The 17,307-nt window shown below is 31.8% G+C and overlaps 1 protein-coding gene and 1 non-coding gene across 2 annotated transcripts; one reads left to right on the forward strand and one right to left on the reverse strand.

The window, feature by feature from the left end:
* Window positions 1-7,462: 7,462 nt before the first annotated feature.
* Window positions 7,463-12,812, forward strand: LOC123896517 (filament-like plant protein 1). Its single transcript, XM_045946897.1, has 5 exons — window positions 7,463-7,586; window positions 8,182-8,341; window positions 8,829-9,471; window positions 10,002-11,683; window positions 12,335-12,812. Exons 2-5 carry the CDS (start codon window positions 8,186-8,188, stop codon window positions 12,728-12,730), a joined length of 2,877 nt encoding a protein of 958 aa, XP_045802853.1. The 5' UTR covers window positions 7,463-7,586; window positions 8,182-8,185; the 3' UTR covers window positions 12,731-12,812.
* Window positions 12,813-13,811: 999 nt separating this feature from the next.
* Window positions 13,812-13,896, reverse strand: TRNAM-CAU. Its single transcript is given in 2 exon segments — window positions 13,812-13,847; window positions 13,859-13,896. It is a non-coding gene; the product is annotated as a tRNA-Met (tRNA).
* Window positions 13,897-17,307: the final 3,411 nt, after the last annotated feature.

Raw genomic sequence — 17,307 nt, forward strand, 5'->3', positions numbered from 1 at the left:
AGAAGACAACAACATGCCGCCTAAATTACCATAAAACACTTGAGTGTCTCCTTTTTAAACAAACTAGTGTACAACTCGTGCATTTGCACGAGTAAAAATTAATTCTTTATTTTTATTCATAAAATTTGATTTATAGATCATACAGTACAAAAAATAAAATTTAACACGATTTTATCAAAAAAAACATTTAGTTCCATAATTATAATATAATATAAATTATTCTACAATTATATTAGTAAATAAATTACTATTAATATATTATGTATAGTTGTGGCTATTTTTGTGTAAAAAAAATAGTTGCGGCTATTTTAAATAAATATTTATTTGTTCCATAATTATGCAAGACAGAAGACACTTACCTTGCATTAATCATGCATCAACTGCAAGTCTCATTTTTTATTTAATAAACTATCAAATTATTCTATAATTTTATTGGACATTCATAAATAGATCATTGAAATTCTGAATTTTCTTTAAAAAAAAAAAACTGATGTGGCATAAAAAAATAACTAATAAATGACTAAATTCCACGTGTGCGTGTCATGTCAAGATTATGTCCTTGTAATCTGTTTGTTTTACAATCAGGGGGCAAAAGCAAGGAATCTTCATTTTACTGGGGATAATCTCAAAAAAATATTTTGCATGGGGGCAAAGAAAAATTCGGCTATTTTGCAGGAGTAAAACCCTATTTACCCTTAAATAGATCTAATAAATGAAAATTTGCTTATAATTAAAGCCTAAAAAAATAATTGTTATTTTAAATTTCCGTTGTTGATTTACAAATTTATAATCTGACGGCTTTGCAACATAAATTTCTACTTCCTCCGGTCCTTATTATAAGAAAAAATTTGCTTTTCAGATTCATAGAATGTTTGATGTATCTAGTTCATAATATGGTCTAAATACATCAAACATTATATGAATCTAAAAAGCAAATGTTTTCTTATAATAAGGACCGGAGGAAGTATAATGTTTTATAATTTAAAATCTTAACCGTTGATTTTAAATTGGAAAATCCTGATCAATCTTGATTAATTACTTATATTAACTCCTTGTTCAAAAAAATTACTTATATTTATATTTACTCAATTATTGGGTGGAATCCTGTTACAAACATGCGTTTCCTTCACGTCATAATACCATAGAACCATTTGTCAAAAAAACATAGAACCAGACGTTAATAAATGCTGCTGTGTGCAGTTCCTTAAAGTTGAAGGATGTGTCTATTAACGGTACATTTTTTTTTTTGGTAAGGGTCTATTAGTATTAATAGTACAAAGTATGTGACTATATCCATGACCGAAGGCAAATTAAAATGAAAAAAATAAATAATCAAAACATTAAGATCAAGCAGTTAATGAGTTTTTTTTAAGATTATATTCGAATTCGATTTTTAGTGAAAATAATTCTTAATTAAATTTTACTTATTTTACGTTGAATTCTAATCACTTAAGCTTCATTCCCTTAAAAACTAGAGGTTAATAAAAAGAAAAAAAAACAAAAGAAATTATATATGTACATTGTTTACAAAGAATTGGTAGTGTGTTAGAGTATATAGTAATTAAAATAAAAATTACAATACTAAATAATATAATTTTTTGTTAGAAATTTCAACTTTTGCTATGATGGAGAACGAATATGTTTCAAAAAAATGATGGAGAACAAATATGATTTTCATTTAAGAAATACAAACATTCGGATACTATAATATTTTGTTTTATTTTTGTAAAATAGCATAGTGGTTAAAAATTTTGCCATTGAGGTGGATAAGTGGGATAACCAATGTTCGTATTCTGACTTCTTGCATATATCATACAATGTTCCTGCCAATTGATGAAAATATCAAACAAAAAATAATAATTTATGGCATTCAAGGTGTTGGCAAGATTTTGTTTTTAAAAGTCAAATTAATTTTTAAAAATTTAGAGTCTGACTTCATTTTATCTGTTAAATGTGACCATCAATAAAACATGCTAAGAAACCTTTGAATATCTCTAAGCTATCAAGATTAATCACATCTTTATACGATAGCGTTATGGATTCCAACGTAAGCCCTCATTCCCATGAAAAGTGAGACATGATCGTCAAAAATTGATTCAAATAGAACATGAAAACGACAACCGACTTCTATCAAAAGTTTTTTCTTTACATCAAAGTTTTAAATATATATACGCACTCTTGAGATTTTGGAATGATGCTCTGATGGTTAAACTTTTTGAGAGAGAAAATCTAGGATACAACACAATGAAGAATTGTTTGTAAAAAATTTGACAACTACAAGGTGGATTTGATAACATGAATAATGATAATAGATTCAACATAGCTAAGTTTTATCAAGCAGCAGATCATGAAAGTTGTTTTTGATGATCTGTGGATACGTTTTGACCATTGTCTTGTGTTGTCTGATTGGAAGTTGAAATTTGCGTCGTCGGGGGCAAAAATTGAACATACATTTGTTTCAATTTGATTCCCTAGTCTCAACTTGGTTCGCTGTGATGAGAATTTCTTACTTGTCATGGCCTCGTGTGTGTAAGTCACCCCATAAAAGTAGAAAACAATCTTCAAAGGTGGAGCATGGACACTTTGTCCGTGTTTGTGTGGAGGTGAACCTTACTCTTTTAACTGTTTGGTAAAACCTGACTCAATTGTTATTGGTACAAGGTGTAATACAAAGATCATCACATGATTTGCACATCTTGTGAATACTATGGCCACATAAGTCGTAACTAGACTACGCAAAACAACAAAATTACGCCAACATCTAATTCTAATAGCGCCGACATTCAACTCTTAACCTAATTTCATGTTCGCCTCTGCAAATCTGGCAACTGATATCTCGTTAATTGTTCATATATTTTCTTAATTTATCCTATTAATGAGGATAACATTTTTATAATGGGAAAAATATTTTTCATGAAAAATGACTTATGTTACTAGACGCAAAAAGCAAGACTTTAATAGTATTAAAAAAAATTGTGGTGCAATCAAACCATTTTGGAACTCTCTCAAACTCGACCCACAAACAAAACGACAAACAATACTCCTCATCCTTTGCATTCTAGACGATGTCCGCACGAGATTGCAAGATTGATGACTCTTTTGCAAGTGTACAAAATCGTCGAAGTAATAAAGTAGTAAATAAGATTGTCTCCACAGGAATTGCGTGTGCAACAATTCAATTATTATTAAACCATGATTAAAACAATAGAAGTGGGGGGTTTTTCAAGTTTGTTGGAATTAAAAGCATAAAAGAACGATAAAAGAAACACTACAAGATAAGAAGGATAGTTAGGTTGTTTCGAATCCCTTCTCTTTCCCTACTCGGTAATCCGTTATTATATTTCACAATTCAAATTAAGTCTCGTTCATCATGACGAATTAACCCTTAAGTAGTAATAATCACTCCTGTGTCTTATAACCCTAATCACTATTAACAACTCCATAATCCCTTAGGTGAGATGGGTAATTATGAAAGCATTAAAGAACGTTAATTCAAAAGTCACAACCGCAAAACTATGTATCCCTGTAATAACCCGCAAGTTACGTATCCCTACAATAACTCTGTTACATAATTATCATCAATTCGAATATCAAATGAATCTCCCGAAAACAATCGATATCTAGATCAATTTCACTAATACATATACTAATGAAAAGAATTAAACATAGATGATAATTAAATAATTAATAAAGACAAAATTGCAATAATACAATAACCAATTACATGATCAATTAGTTCGAGGGAAGTTCATCTACTAAACCCAACCTAAGGAAATTAGTTACTCATAAGCATAATTATAACAAAAGAGTTAAAGAATTACACATACGAAATAACCTCGTTGAAGCGCGAGGAAAACTACTCCCGATGATGGGAGACTGCCTTCCTAGAGAGCTTTTGGCTCTCCTTCCTTCTCCTCCTGTGCTCCTTATAGACTTGTAATTCTCTCAACTTTTTGAATGAATAATTGTGAAGGAGGAGAGCTCTATTTATAGTTTTTTTGGACTTGGGCTCCAAGTTACATCGTGGTACGATGTAATCCATCGTGGCACAATGATGACGTCAGAATTGGATTTTCGCTTAAACATGAAACTTGTAGCTCTTTGTCTTAGCTTTTCAACGCATGGTCACGGGTCTCGATCCGATACTCATAGCTCCAATTATGGCATTTTTGCTATTATGTGGTATATTCAGCGTATTTCTTTCTTTTTTGCCATTTTTTATGCAATTTCTTCAACTCTTGCTTCTTGGTCAAGTAAGTCCATTCCTTAGGTATTTTTCATGCTTTGACTATCAAAAGACTACTAAAATAACTAAAAACTTAGAATTCTACTAAAATCATCATATAAATTCCTGTGATCAAAGATCCATAAGAAATATGGTTGGTTTTAAGCTCTGCTTAACACAAGCAACAGTTAAACCAATATATCTAGTTGATTTTAAAAAATATGATAGCAAAAATGGAGTGTGTGAGCCACATGGATGATTTAAAAAGTTGGATATCTCAAAATATAGTGGTGACCAAGCTGAGTATTAAGTCAGGAGAGAAGACAAATTGACGATACAAAGGTTGAGAGAGAGTAGAGAATTCAAGGTACATGAACTTGAAAAAGAATATGAATGATTTAAAAAGTTGTGACATGGATGATTTTAAAAAGTTGGATATCTCAAAATATAGTGGTGACCAAGCTGAGTATTAAGTCAGGAGAGAAGACAAATTGACGATACAAAGGTTGAGAGAGAGTAGAGAATTCAAGGTACATGAACTTGAAAAAGAATATGAATGGTATATGCCATTGTAGTTAATATTGTCAATTCTCAATGGTAGAAATGTAGAAAATGACAAAAAAAACCATCGTATTTAATAGTATTATTATCAATTCTCAATGTTAGACTAAGTGCAATGGTGGTGTTGAAATGAGTTTCAACTGCAAAAAATTGTCCAATGGGATGTTGAACATGGTGTTGAAAATGACATGGAGGAGAGAAGAGTTGAAAGTTTTCAACTCTGTTGAATACTGATGGAGGGGACACTTGGCGAATTTTTCTTGGTCTAGAGGGGCGCGTGCATATCACGCACAGAAAGGAGGGAGTGGTGTTCAGGAAATGTGGAGAGAGAAAAAAACTGTGACACATGGCTGCATTTGATTGGTTCTCCGAATTTTTATCCCATTAATACTTTTAACTTAATTATTTCATAGCAAATTAATTTTTTATTTTTTTATTTTTTCACCAAAATTCATAATTTTTTTTTGTCTATAAATAGAGACTTGGTTCATTTGATTTGGACACAGAAAAAAAACGAATTTTTTCACTATAATAATCTTATTATTATCTTCCTATTAGTGTTAATCTTGATGTATTAGTCCTTTTTTAGTGAAATGGATCTCAATAATCACTTCAACAACACTAAAAAATCTTCTAATCATCCCAACAATTATCAAAATCCAAATCAATTTTTCAACCAACATCCTCAAAACATACCTAATTTTGGTTTAACACCAAATTTCAACCAATCATCTTTTGTTCCAAACTTTCATCCATATTATGGATCTATGCTGAGAAATTCATCTCAAACACCCCCATTTTAAATTATTTGTATCGTACTAATTACATTGCTTGTGTGTTGCATTGCATTTTAAATTATTTGTATCGTACTAATTACGTTACTTGTGTGTTGTATTTTAAATTAAGTTAAGATGATTTGTATCGTATGAATTATTTAAATAAATTTTGTTTTTATTAAAAAAAACTAAAATATAAATCGTTAAGTGTTAATTATTATAATTTAATTTTAATCGATAATTGTAATTTTATTTAATCATAAAAATAAAAATATAAATTTAAATAAGAATATGAAATAAAAAGTGGTGGGGTAGAGAAAGTGGTGGGGTAGAGTGTTGAATGAAAAAACTATTGAAGAGGATAAAAGTTGAATGTGTGTTGAATGATTAAGTGGAAGAAAGAGAAAATGATGTGGAGTGTTGAGAAGTGAAAAAGTGGTGTTGAAAGTTTGTGACCATTGTACATGGTCTTAGTAAGAGGGTGACAAAATGCCCCATATGCAAAAGAGATACTCTCTTTAGTTTCAAATATAAGCAAAAAAAAACCCACTTTTCAAATTAATTGAATCTGAAAAGTTATTTTTTTTCTTATATTTGGTTTTTTTACCAAAAAAAAAAGGTGGTTTTTTGCTTATATTTGAAATTAGCTAAAATACATGCATAAGGTTGAGTTTGGATTATGAAGGAGTCAATTTCCAATGCAAACAATTAAAGATGGTTAGTTGTGGTCCTCACATGTGTGTGAACATAATTTGGGCGAGATTAATTATAGTTTGGATCAAAATTTCTATACTATTCAAAGATTGAAAGTAAGTGATGTATCGGTCAATACCATAAAATCAAAAAATCTCATAAGTACAACTCAGTTGATAGCCACAAAAACATTATTAATAGAGAACTGTATTCGAATTCGGGATTCGTCATTTCTCTACACTTAAAATGTTTGAGTCTAGCCAATAAACTAATTGACAAAAAATGAAATAAAAGTATTTATATGTCCAACAAGTCAAACCATTATTTAAAAAATTCAAAATGAAGAGAGGCATGGAAACAAAATTCAAATCTACGAGATATTGAAAAAAAAGACTACTTTAGAAATTCAAATTTATAAAAAACAAGCTAGAGAGACAAAATTGTTTCTTTAAAATATTTCAGTGACTAAATAACCCTAATTATTTTAGTTCATTTCCATGATGGATGGGAAAAAAAAAGTTTTTGATAACTATGGATGAAAAATTTTCACATAAGCAAAAAAAAAAACCAATTTTATACTATAGTTCAGTGAAGAATTTAAATTTCTTGATTTCTTGAAAGAGTATATTAGCCGTGGGCGGGAATAAGAGCCAGGTGATGAAGTTCAAATATAAACAAAAAAAACATTTTCGTGAAAAGCTGTAAAAGTGTTTGTGGTCACACCCCCCCACTACCACAAAGCACACCCTTCAATTTCACAACTCTTCTCTGACACAAATATTCAACATCACATGCTCCTCTTTTTTAATATATTAAAATTTTTAAAAAATATACAGCAGGTAAATAAAACAAGAAAAAGAAGTCCTAACCCAATCTTATTACCTGCTACCTTTGTTGTTGTTTACACTTTACAATACACAAGTTCTTATGTAAACACTCACTGTTACTCTTATGACAAGTGGTTCCATCTCTTTAATTGCAGTTGTGAAAATCGAACATTTGAATTATATTGTCTGTTAAATAATTTAGTGACTAAAATTCTAGTTTTTAAGTATATAAGTGGAGTGTCTGAGATTAAACTTCAACTTCTGAATACAAAATGCGACGTTTCTATCGACGAACTATCCTTACTAAATATTTTAATTTTTTATTATAATTTTTTAATACTACTACTATATTTATTTATTTATTTATTGGAGTATCATTTAATACATACGCTTCCTTTTCTTTCACATTAACACACTCTTTAAATCTCTAATCTGTACTCTCACCCTTTCTTTGCTGCCATTTATTGTTTTGTTGAGTTGAGTTGGCATCATCACTAGTCAAAGGTATTTCATTTTCATCTACTTTCATCTCTTTATGATTTCATTTCTTTCTTTAACAGTTCATAGTAAAGCTTTATTAAAGAACTGTTTTTTTTTTTTAGTAAAAATTAGATTTTTTTAGGAATGTTCAATGCATTTAAGTTGAATGAGAAATTGACAGTAACCATCCACTGTTTTATTGCAATGGGTCAGTAAATTTGCTGCAAAAAAATTATGTTAGCTTTTTGGATTTTAAATTTGAATTTTTGAGAAGGAAAAATGGGTTTTTGATGATTTTTAGCTTAAACTTCTCTTAAAGTTTGTTCTTTTATTTTTATAAGCATATTTGGTTGTAATTGTTAAGTAAAGTTTTTTTTTTTACATTTTTTGAAATTTTGAAATTTTTGAATTTTTTTGTTGATGTATGAATCACTGAGATTGTTGAAGAGGAAGTGTTTTTTGTTTCTGGGTTTTTGTTGTTCTGTAAAAAGCTCAAGTCTTGGCTAGGGTTTGTTCATGTTTTCTATTCATTGTATAGTATTGAGACATTTTGAAATATTAGGATTTTGCATTGGGTTTTGACTGATTCTGTGAACATTTTGGGTGCTAATGTGTGCAGATGAATGCTCTTCTGTGTTGATGTTAATGTTGGTTTGGTAGACACAATGACGGATAAGAAGAGATGGTTATGGAAGCGAAAGTCTTCCGAGAAGAGTTCGGGCGAAGCTGAGAGTTCGGGATCTGTTTCCTCTCATTCTGAGAGGTATTCTGATGAACAGGTATGAATGGTATTTATGTTCTTTGGATATTTCACAAGTGCTAGTTGCGAGATATGAATTTCATTTTGATTTCTTGTATGGCAAATGCCCGATTCACTCACTTACTGCTAAGTTAGTATTGTTTTCTCAAATCTGATGATGTCCTAGTTGATAGTAGTATATACTTGACATTATGGTCGTAGTCATATTATATAACTCGTATTGATTAGCTGCTCCAAAAATGAATACGTTGTGGCTATTGAGTGCAGTCAAAACCCAATAGAATAAGTCATATTTACAACTTCATTGCTAGACATTAGTCTAAGTCAAGCATAAATATCGTATTTTTGTTTATTTTTCTTCGGCGAAATTAAACTTTGATCCAGGTAGTTTCAGCTTGTATTGGGCATGTTGCTATATTTTACAAACACGACAAAGTTTTCTTTGCCTTCAACTTTTATCTTTCATTCCTGATTAGTATTTTTGTGTCACCGAAACTTGAAAGCAGGAAGTATCAAAAGAATCTTCTAATGGAAGCAGTCATTCACCTGATGTCACCTCAAAAGCTGTAGCCTGTGCTGAAGATGTAGACGATAGTTCAGTTATGAACGAACAGCTGCATGATGAAGTTGCACTGACACCTCTTTCTACATGCATCGAAAATGGCATTACATCAGAGATAGATAAAAATGGAGACGATATTTCAGTTATCAATGAACTGCTTCCGGATAGAGTTGCATCGACACCTCTTTCTACATGCATCGAAAATGGTGGTTCATTAGAGGTAGATAAAAATGGAGACAATAGTTCAGTTATCAATGAACAGCTGCCTGATAGAGTTGCATCGACACCTCTTTCTACATGCATAGAAAATGGCGGTTCATTAGAGGTAGATAAAAATGGAGACGATAATTCAGTTATCAATGAACAGCTGCCTGATAGAGTTGCATTGACACCTCTTTCTACATGCATTGTAAATGGAGGTTCACTCGAAGTAGATAAAAATGAAAATATATTGAATGGAAAAGAAGGTGATCGAAATGACGGGTCGAGGGATATATCTGAGAAGCTATCTGCTGCTCCTGTTAATGTCAATGCCAAAGAAGACTTGGTTAAGCAGCATGCAAAAGTTGCTGAAGAAGCCATAGCAGGTACAACTCATATTGTGAATAAAAAAAGTTCATTCCTCTATTGTTTTCTGTAATTTTCGAAAAGAAACACTGACTATACTCTATTACTGGATTACCTTTGTATCCTTTCTTGGATATGTGTTGGTGTTGACATGTTGTGTGTGTGTCTACGAATTATTCAGCGGCTCATTGTTGAATAAGAAAACTACCTATAAGTTTCTCCTCGTAAATGGGGGTTAGGTTAGGACTTAGGTAGGGTGTATCTAAAGCAGAATTCAAATTGTTTCTGAATTATGTCTACTTGCTTCAGAATTCAAACCCTTTTGGATGTGTTGGTGCTAAGTGCTAACATTTGTCTTTAATCATAGCGACTTTTAATGTCACACATATGATTGGTTGTGATTTGCCGACAGTGTAAAACTTTTTACACTAACGGTGTATCAAAATTAAACTCTTCAATTATCTGTTTGTTTGATTCCTGGATATATTTTTTGTTTTCCTATAATCTTTCTCCCTTTTTGTATTCTTATTGAGACGTTTTGTTTGCTTAGGCTGGGAAAAGGCTGAAAATGAAGTAGCAAATTTAAAGAAGCAACTCGGCACAGTCACCCTCAGGAATTCAGCTCTTGAAGATAGAGTCACGCATCTAGATGGAGCACTTAAGGAGTGCGTTAGGCAGTTAAGACAAACAAGAGAAGAGCACGAAGCAAATATTCAAGATGCCGTAGCCGAAAAGACTCACGAATTGGAATCTGACAAAATTAAACTCGAGAGCAAGCTCATTGAGCTCCAGAACAAATTAGATGCTTCAAATGCCAAATCTTCTATTGAGCGTGATATGCGTCAAAAGGTTGAATGGTTGGAGAAAGAGAAAATGTCTCTCAGGCATGAGATCCTAGTTCAATCAGAAGAGCTGAAAATCAGAACTATTGAGAGGGATTTAAGCACTCAAGCTGCTGAGACAGCTAGTAAGCAACATTTAGAGAGCATCAAGAAAGTTGCCAAGCTTGAGGCCGAGTGTCGGAGACTAAAGAGCATTGCTTCTAGAGCATCGCTAGTTAATGATCATAAATCCATTGCTTCATCCTCATTTTGTGTTGAATCTCTCACAGATAGTCAATCAGATAGTACAGACCGGCTTACTACGGTGGATTGTGATATCCATAAGATGAGTGGTTCAGAGCTAAACAGGTGTGAACCAAGTTGTTCCGACTCATGGGCATCTGCACTGATTGCTGAGCTTGATCAGTTCAAGAATGAAAAGTGCTGCCGACAAGATCCATCCGGTTCTGTTAAAATAGATCTAATGGACGACTTTCTTGAAATGGAACGACTCGCTGCATTGCCTGAGACGAAGAATGAAAGTGTTGTTGAGGAGTCTGTTGTTGCCAATCAATGCATTGACAAAGAAAGCGCACTTAGAGCCGAGTTTGACATCATGAGTCAGCAAATGGATGAACTAAAAATGAAGTTAGAGAAGGTGGAAGCAGATAAAGCTGAACTTGGGATAGCTTTGATGAAAAGCGAAGAGTGTATCGAGGAGTCACGACTTCAGTTGAGTGAGGCAATACTGAAACTGGAGGAGCTTCAAACAGAGCTAGAAATTGCGTACAAATCAAAGCAAAAGTTAGAAAATCGCCTAATGAGCATGGAGGCAGACACTCAAACACTATCTTCCAAGGTCGTTTCGTTAGAAGCAGATGTTGATAAGGAAAGGGCTGTGTCGCACAAATTTGCAATGAAGTGTAAGGACCTTGAAGAAGAGTTAGAAAACAAATCTGCGATGCTTGGCTTATTAGAAGCTGAGGTTGATAAGGAGAGGAGCGTGTTGCATGAAATTGCAATAAAATGCGAGGGCCTTGAGGAAGAGCTAGAAGGAAAATGTGCAAAGGTTGACTTGTTAGAAGCAGAGCTTGTCAAGGAGAGGATTGCGTCACATGAAATTACAGCCAAGTGTAACGACCTTGAGGAAGAGCTAGAAGGCAAATCTGCTAAGGTCAACTTGTTAGAAGCGGAGGTTGTTAAAGAAAGGGCCGTGTCAGATGAAATTGCAGCCAAGTGTAAGGATCTTGAAAAAGAGCTAGAAAGCGAATCTGCAAAGGTTGTCTTATTAGAAGCCGAGGTTGAAAAGGAGAGGGTGATGTCTGAAGAAATTGCATTGAAGTGTCGGGAATTGGAGGAAGAGATACTCAGGCCAACGACTAATTTGTATGGAGAAAAGAAAATCAAGCAGGTTGGTCACATTGACATCTATCTACACATTAACCAAACTTGTTTTTTATATTCAAACTTATTGTTCAACTCACTTTTCGTGAATGTATCCAAACATAAACCACTTCACATTTAACCCACTTTTTTAACTCAAGTCAATTTTGCAAAATCAAGTTTTGTCATGGCAGGTCCAAAAAATACTAAATATAGTCTATCATTGATCTGGTTGTACTTGATAAAAAAAGAATTAGATGAAGCACACGCACTCATCGGATTTGGCGTGTCCCGTTGTCGGACACGCGTCAGTGTCGAACACCAACATGACATTGACACTTATGATTATGTTGAACCATGTCATTTTCTCAAATTATTATCAGTGTCAACGTGTCATGTCTGGTGTCCGTGTCTGTGCTGCAATTAGTTACTCCATCTGGTCTATAATATAAGAAAATTGGTTAATCTTGTTCAACTGCCTTGATGCAATCCAAAAAATGATTCCATTCCTCAAACTACATACTTCATAGAAATTTATTTTCATAGGAATGAAAAGGTTATTGAAAAATGAAATGTAAGATATTTTTGGATTGATATCATTACATAGGGTATAATTAGTTATATTTTTCTTATATTTAAGATTGAGCTCATGCAATGAATTTGATCTTTTCTATGTCAGGAGGACCTAGCACTCGCTGCCGGAAAGCTTGCTGAGTGCCAGAAAACAATAGCATCTTTGGGGAATCAGCTAAAGTCTCTGGCTACACTTGAGGATTTCCTTATTGACACTGCTGGAATTCCTCCAAGTCCATCACTCATTGCTCATGCTGGTGGAGAGTTGTGGAAGATGCATTCAAATGTCACATTTTCACCTAAAAGAGATTCTACTTCTTCTAGATTGGCTGATGGTAGCTCTGGTCCATCCCTAAACCAAAATGAGGAAAGCTCGCCACTTTCATCGTCTTCTTCGACTTCATCATCAGCCTTGCCGAATCATGCCAGTTCTGAGAAGAGTCGAAATGGTTTCGCAAAATTTTTCTCGCGAACCAAGAGTGGTATTCGTTTAGAAATTTAGATTAAATGGAAGTAGTAATTCTTTTACTCCAGTTGTAGACAGGTTCATTTTGTCATCCAATGAAAAAACCCAATTTCACTTAGTTTGCATCAATTCTATCTTCTTTTTTTATGATAAAATTTATTTTTTTAAAATCTTGTGTTGGGTATTATATGCCTTTTGAAATTTGAACTATGAAACACCGACACAAAGCCACGTGATACCAACAAGAAAATGGAAGTAATAGTATGTTACCACATAAATATTGAACACCAATGTGTCTGTTTGAACTATGAAACACCAACACAAGAACGTGATATACCAACAAGAAAATGGAAGTGATTGTATGTTACCACATAAATATTGGAGACACCCAGGGACGGATTTAGTGTGGGGGCAGTGGGGTCAGCCGACCCCACTTGCCTATTATATGTTTAGTTAATACTAGTATTATTTATGCAATGTGAGTATGTGACCCCATATATCTGGTATCATCGTTTTTATATAGTCAATTTATTACATTATAACAAATATAAAATTAATAAGACTAATTTATAATACTAATGAGTATCTTAAGAGTATTGATTAATAAACCAAAATAAGTAATTTTGTATAAGAAAATGTTAAAATTATATAAATAACAATTTATATTTTTTTACGTTATAATTTTGACCCCACTTACTAAAATTTCTGGATCCGTCCCTGGAGACACCATAATGTGTCAGACACATAACACCTATGTGCCTGTTTGAACTATGAAACACCAACACAAGAACGTGATATACCAACAAGAAAATGGAAGTAATTGTATGTTACCACATAAATATTGGAGACACCACAATGTGTCAGACACATGACACACCTTCGATTTAAATTATTTGTATGGTAAAATATAATTGAAAATGTTCAAGAAATGTTATCCTCTTTGTATAATGTTCATAAAATGTTCTACATAATTCAATCAAATTTTTTATTTTTAATCATAATAAATTAATAATGGATAAGAAATGTAACATGGCATAGCGTGTCTGTCTTTTGCTTATGTCTGGCGTCAACGCTGGGTAAGAAATATTGAGAAAAAGAAGAAAAAAAAAAAGTGTCTTGGGGTGAGAGAGGCTCGAACTCTCGACCTCAGGATTACTCAGAAGCTATGAGACCTACGCGCTAGCCAACTGCGCCACCACCCCTTTGTGATGATTAGTCGCAACGTAACTATAAGATTATACGCTAGAGATAAGAAAAAAAGTGATCAATTATTATATGGGTCTTGCTAACGAGTGCCCCCGGGGCACTCTTTAAGCATTCCATTTAAAGAAACTTTTTATTCAAAAAGTTAAATACTACAATTTCCAATGCGTTGACTTTACGCATTCCGATAAAAATTCTATAAAAAAACTTACTATATAAGGGCTTAAAGAGTGCCCCGGGGGCACTATTTAGCATTTGCCTTATAATTGTGCATAGCACTATTATTTTTAAAGGGTCATGTTAACTTGTGCACTAAGGGCACATGTTAAGCTACCTAAAAATAAAAATATAGCATTTAATGATACAAAGAACTTAATGTTTAGATAATTAAATACACCACAAGTTCAATAAATTTTTTCCATATTTATTTTTTTAACATGTGCCCTTAAGGGCACAAGTTAACATTCTCCATTTTTAAATTATATAGCCAAGCCAACTATAAAAATAATATTGCAGATATATTTTTTTTAAACAAGTGAAAATGAAATATATTAACATCAACGAAGAGTCCGAGCTAGCACAAGCTGTGTTAGAACGAGTCTCAAAAGTTTACAGTCATCTGAGAAATACTGAAAACACAACTCCTAATCGATATCCATACAGACAAAAGGGCTCGACCACTGCATATATGAGTGTTTAAACAAAGATTAACTTTATAGGCTTTTAATCATCACAAAGAATAGTTGTAAAAAAAAACCACCACAAAGAATAGAGTTTTTTTTTTCACTACCAGTTTAATCTGGTTTGGGGATCAGTTTTGGCATTAAGTGGTTCCAACCTCCTCCCGATCACAGTTGCGGGGGATCGAACCGCGGTCCTTCCTACCAAGTTCAGCATCAATCACCACTAAACCAACTAACGATTAGTAAAAGAATAGAGTTTTAATATTGCAGATATTGAATAAAAAAAATTATTTTGACACCACTTCATTCATCTAACAACTATATTTGTACTCTCCAACTATATTTTAATATTTTTATTATTTTCTTGCTTCATCTCAATTTACGTGTGGGATTAAAATTTTGACCGATTAAAATGATTGTACACTTGACAACTATTTTGGGTTTGTACAAATATCATATCATATCTCACATAAAAGTGAGATTTCTTTTTGCCATCTATTGGTTATTTGTGCGCCCTACGTGTTTCTCGTTTTATTCTTCCGCTATTTAAGTAGTGGACGTTATAGAGATAAGAATTTTTAGAAAAATTTCGTCCGTTACTTTAAGTAACACGAGAATATTTTGATAAATTCGTAGGACACGTGAGAAAATGGATAGAATGACAAACGTAAATCTCTATAGAATTATGAACAAAAGGATCGGAGTTGTTGAATTCTTTTCATTGAATATATCTTTTGATAATTTTATTATGCTAAAGAGAACGTGAAAATAAGAGAAATAGAGAATTTAGAAAGTTGTAAAAAAGTAGTAAAGAAGAGGATAAAATGCTGATAGTATAGGTGGCATGGCTATTAAAATCTCAATTTTTAAAATTCTTTTTCTTTTTTAAATACTAATAACACGAGGTTTTCTATATTTTAAACATTTACCTTAATTTTTTGTATACAAATGCATGTATAGTAATCACAATGGTATTTTAAAGTTTGGTTGGGTAAATATTATCAATTCATCATTTAATTGTTCTCGTGAATTTAAGTATTTAACACATTTGGTAGAGAGCATTATATATATATAAATATTGTAGTTCGAATTTCAAACACTCAACTTATTCATTTTATAAAAATAAAATTCTAATCATTATACTACTTGAAAAAAATTATCATCATTCAATTTTACATTTTATATTTTAAAATAAATAAATTTTACAAATTGATACTCATTTAAACTCCAAGATATAACCCATTTTATAAGACATTTTTTGACTAAATGCACTATTCATATATTTTATTTTGACCGTATTTTTCTAAAAGTATATAAATGTAAATATTATCATATAAGATCCTGTTTGATTTGTTTCGATGTATATTTTTTTAAATATCAAATTTCTATAATTTTTACTAATAGAAAATTAAAAATATTCGTAATAAAAAATATGTATTGATATACGTGCAGTGGTCAAAGAGTTCTTATATTTTGGGACGGAGGAAATAGTTTTAATGATTAGACAATTGGTAAAAGGTTTTTGTTATTCTTGATTTAGAACTATATTATATTAATTCTGAGACATGGTCATGGTGGTTCTATGGTGTAGTGGTTAGCACTCTGGACTTTGAATCCAGCGACCTGGGTTAATACCTTCTTGCTTCTTAAAGTTTTTTTTTCCTTCAGAGTTTCTTTCGATCGTTAATGAAATTATCCTTGTTATGTTATCATGTGTGAACTTTAAAGTTAAGTTTATTAGGAGATAAGTGAATTCAGTTGCTCACATTTTAGCTAGGGCGGCCAATTCCTGGACTAGTTTCCGTAGATTTGAGATTATTCCTTCATGTATTGAACTTTTGATAATTAATGAAATGCAGTAAGTTTGTTTGGTTCAAAAAAAAAAAAAATTTCCTTCACTAATCTTAAAGTTCACGCCACTCTCAATAATTTTTATGACTACACATAAGAATACTTTTTTTTACATGAAAGTTCTTATTGTTGGAAAGTTTGGGAGGAGCTCCTAGGGCGGACCCAGCTATGAATTATTAGTGTGGCTAAATTTTTTTAGTATTACTAAAAAAAAATCACCATCATCCCAATAATCAGTTAAACAACAAACAATATATAATATTACTACTAATCCAATATGTATATCCAAAAAAAGAACGCCAATAATCCATAAAATTTCTATTAAAAAAAAAAAAGAAATCAATAAACTAACAAACTATATCCATGAAATCACAAAATTTCTATTCGAAAAAAAAAGCTATAACTTATTGAATATATGTTAAATCATACATATTACTATTGTTTGATACTTCACAAGATTCTACCTTGGACGAGAATATATGGAACCCAAAATTATACTAGCCTATAGTTTATTTTGATAAACTAATTCAATTAGCTTATAACTTATTAATTTTTATTCCAATTTTACCTATATCATCTATCAATTGAAAAACTTAAACATATTGTTTTATGTTAGTTCAATCGTTAAGTTTACTCGGTACTACAACTTCAATCGGTTATCCACAATTTTTTAACAAACAAAGTCAAAGTTGATTATTATAAACATAAAAATATATAACTTAAAATAATATACCATGTATAACCGATGACTTGAAATCAACAATAATAAACTATAAACTAATATTTACACTAATACTTAAATTAATGTGCATTGAGAGAGACTCACGATCTTTAATAATAAACTCTTAAGTAATAGGCTTAAATGCACTTTTGATC

Source organism: Trifolium pratense, linkage group LG1 (assembly GCF_020283565.1).
Source record: "Trifolium pratense cultivar HEN17-A07 linkage group LG1, ARS_RC_1.1, whole genome shotgun sequence".
Lineage (NCBI taxonomy): Eukaryota > Viridiplantae > Streptophyta > Magnoliopsida > Fabales > Fabaceae > Trifolium > Trifolium pratense.